General features: G+C 20.9%; 1 protein-coding gene across 1 annotated transcript; it reads right to left on the bottom strand.

The window, feature by feature from the left end:
• Window positions 1-392: 392 nt before the first annotated feature.
• Window positions 393-2,420, bottom strand: PRSY57_1329500 (hypothetical protein; the record flags this gene model as incomplete). The annotated part of the gene is made up of 1 exon (XM_012909230.2): window positions 393-2,420. The coding sequence occupies one exon, from the start codon at window positions 2,418-2,420 to the stop codon at window positions 393-395; it is 2,028 nt and encodes a 675-aa protein (XP_012764684.2).
• Window positions 2,421-3,721: the final 1,301 nt, after the last annotated feature.

Genomic DNA, 3,721 nt, shown 5'->3' with positions numbered 1-3,721 from the left:
ATCATTAAAATTATAATGTCCAAATTAACCATAAAAAAAAAAAAAAAAAATAATAATAATAAACAAATAAGTAATTATAATAATGTACATTTTGTTAAATGGGTCTGGATTAAATAATAAGAAACATATAAAAAAAAAGAAAAAAAATTAGCACACACATATAAATAGAAACACACACATATAAATAGAAATACACACATACATACATATATATATATATATATATATATATATATATATATATATATATTTATATTTATCTATTTATATACGTGTCAACACCTGTATGATATATCTTATGATTTTATTTTTGTTTATATTAACATGTATAAGTGAGTCATATATTATTTGTTTCACTACTTTCACTTATACTTATGGGAAGTGCACATTTTTCATATGAAGAGACGAGAAAATTCATCCATACGATACTTCTCATTAGTTATGGGACACTCGAATGTTTCTTCAGATTTCAAGAACAAAGAAATAGCTTTTTCAGAAAAAACATATCCTGTTGGTGTGGTGAAAGGAGGATTATGTTCATCCATAACTTCATTTGTATATGGACAGACCAAGAAACTTTTCGTTTTTTGTATATTTGGTAACTTGTTTATTATATTTTTTAATTCTTTTATACATGTGGGACATTTTGTAGATGTTTTGGTTCCACAATGATCTGTTTTTATTACCGAAATACCCGCTTTTATTAAAAGTTCAAGTAAAGGATTTGTGGTGAGTCCAGATATATCCGAATATACTTTTTTGAATAAGTTGATAACTCTTTTCCATCTATTATCATTAAATTTTTTTAATTTTTTTTTATTTTTATTATGAAGTGCTATATGTGTAATTAGAAATTTTAAATCTGATGCTAAACATCCATGTGGCTGTGAAATAGTTTTTTGAATATATTCGATAGCTTCTAAATACTTGTTATCAAATATTAAATGAATTACATATTGTAAATGTAATTCAGATTCAATATTTGAATCTATTTTTTTTAGCTGTGATTTATATTTTTGACAATAATCTAATGCGGGTTGTGTATTATATTTCATTAATTCATTAATTATATATATATATTCTTTATATACATCTTTATCTGAATAATCTTCTAGATTATATCTTTTACAAAATATAGACACTGTATCGAAATAACCATATCTACATAAATATTCATTGATTAACCAATTAATTCTTTTCTCATAATTCTGAAAGCGAAAATCGTATTTTAAATTTTGAACTTGTATATCTCCTTCAAAATATATATATTTTAAACGACTTACTAATCTTCTTATATATTTATTTAATAAAAAATTTGATTCATTTACTTTGTTTTTTAAGGCTTGTAATTTTTCTAACATGGTATTTAATTTTTCTATACTTACATCATGCCTTAAATCTTTTAATTTCTTTTCTATAAATAATGTGATAATCATAAAATTCTTTTCAATCTCTTTTTGAATATTTCGAAAGGTGTTTAATATACAATTAAGGGGAACCTGGATAAATGATTTATCTAAAGAATTTAAGTATAATAAGGCTTTCATATTTTGTTCTCTTTTCTGTTTATTTTGTTTATTTTGTTTATTTTGTTTATATTTTTTATTATCATTTTTATCATCATTTTTATCTTTATTTTTATTATTTTTTTTTTTCTTTATACTTTCTTTATCATCTTTATTCACTTCTTTAACCTGACATAACTTTGGATCATCCCTCATATATATATCCAAACATTGTTGTGTACTACAATCACTTGAAATGTTTCTTTGTCCTTCTCTTTCAATAGTTGCTTCACCTTCATTACTTATTATAACATCTTCCATACTTGAACTATTGCTATCATCTTCTTTTATATCCACCTCTTCACTTGTCCCCATATCATCATTTTCTTCTTTCGGATCCTCATTAATTAATTGCCTCCTTCGAAATTTTTCTATTTTTGATTTATCCTTTTCTTTCTCCTTTTGATTTATATTTAAGTCATCTACCTTTTCACATATATTTATATTATCTACTGATGTATAACTTAAGTTTATCCACATATCTATAAATTCCTCATATTCATTATTATTATTATTATTATTATTATTATAACAATTTTCCTGTATCTCGTTTTTTTCTTCTGACTTGTTCAGGTCTTTTTCTTCACAACATTGATTATTTTCTATATTATTATATTGTCTGTTATTTATATGACAACAATCTTTTTCTACATATTCTTCCATATTTTTATTTATATTGTTTTCTTTTTCATTATTTAAATTATCCTCACAAAATTTTATAATATCATCCTTCAACGTAGCTTTCTCTTCCTCCTTTATATTTGAAGAAATGCTGTTCATATTCCCATTTCCTTCATTTGTATATTCTTCCATATCCTTCCTGTTTTCTTTATGAGTTAACTTATCCTCTTCCATAATTATTTTATTATAATTATAAGAAATAATTATTTATTATTTTTTTTGCAATAACAGAAGGGTAGATAACTCAAAAATAAAACACACACATTTGAAAGAAAAAAAATAAAAAAAAAAAAAAATAATAAATAAATAAATAAATAAATAAATGTACATATATAAAATATTTAAAAATTCAACAATGAAAAAAAAAAAATTTTTTTTTCGTTTTTTTTTAAAATATATTATAATGAAAAATATATATACCAAAAGAGGAAAAAAAAAAAAAAAGAAAAAAAAAAAAAAAAGTAGGAAAGAATAAAACCAAACAATATTAAATATTGAATTTTTAAGTACAAAATGTTCATTTCTTTTGAGCACATATATATATATATATATATAAAGGTACACATTTATTAAATATAAAAGTGGAAGGGTGTGTAAATAACATACGTTTACATGTGTGCGTATTTTTTATTATTCAAATAACACAAGAAAAAAATATACATATAAATAAATAAATAAATATATATATATATATATATATATATATATATTTATATGTGTTTATTTTATTTTTTAAAATCTATTGGGACAATACATTCAATAGATTCCATCATTATAATGTCTTTTTACTTATTATTTCTCATCACATGTGCTTATAAAAAAGTAATGTTGCCCATTTATAGCAAAGGCAAACACGCACCTTCATTTTTTGGTATTATAAACGAAGAGAAAATTCAATATATTTCTTCAAAGAAATTAAATGTAAGCACACATAAATTATACACATATTATATGTATTACATAAAAATATATATATATATATATATATATATATATATATATATATAATAATCTTTTATTTTGCTGATTTTTTTTTTTTTTTTTTTATTTTAATTATTTCTCAAGAAACATTAAAAAAAATTCATCTCTAATAAATTATCATTATATTAGAGATGAAGAAAAGACTTCTTTTCTCATATTAAAAATGAAATAAAATAATAAACATGAATATATATAAATATTCATATATATTTAAAATATGTTAAAATGAAGTACTTCTAATATAACTATAATATATATATATATATATGATGGGAAAATTCGACACATATAAAAACATTTCATCATACATATATACATATATATATATATATATATATTTCCTTTTATGTTTATGCATTCTCCACATGTTCATTTAAAGATTTCTATAATACAATAAATACATAAAGTGTCTATTTTTAGACTACCTCTTAACGATCTTATCACAACAAAATGTTATGAACTCAATTATTTTACATCTCATTTCTCTTTTTTTT

This window comes from Plasmodium reichenowi, chromosome 13 (genome assembly GCF_001601855.1).
Source record: "Plasmodium reichenowi strain SY57 chromosome 13, whole genome shotgun sequence".
Classification (NCBI taxonomy): Eukaryota; Apicomplexa; class Aconoidasida; order Haemosporida; family Plasmodiidae; genus Plasmodium; species Plasmodium reichenowi.
Note: the sequence above shows the minus strand (reverse complement) of the source record. Positions and strands in the feature narration are given on the sequence as shown.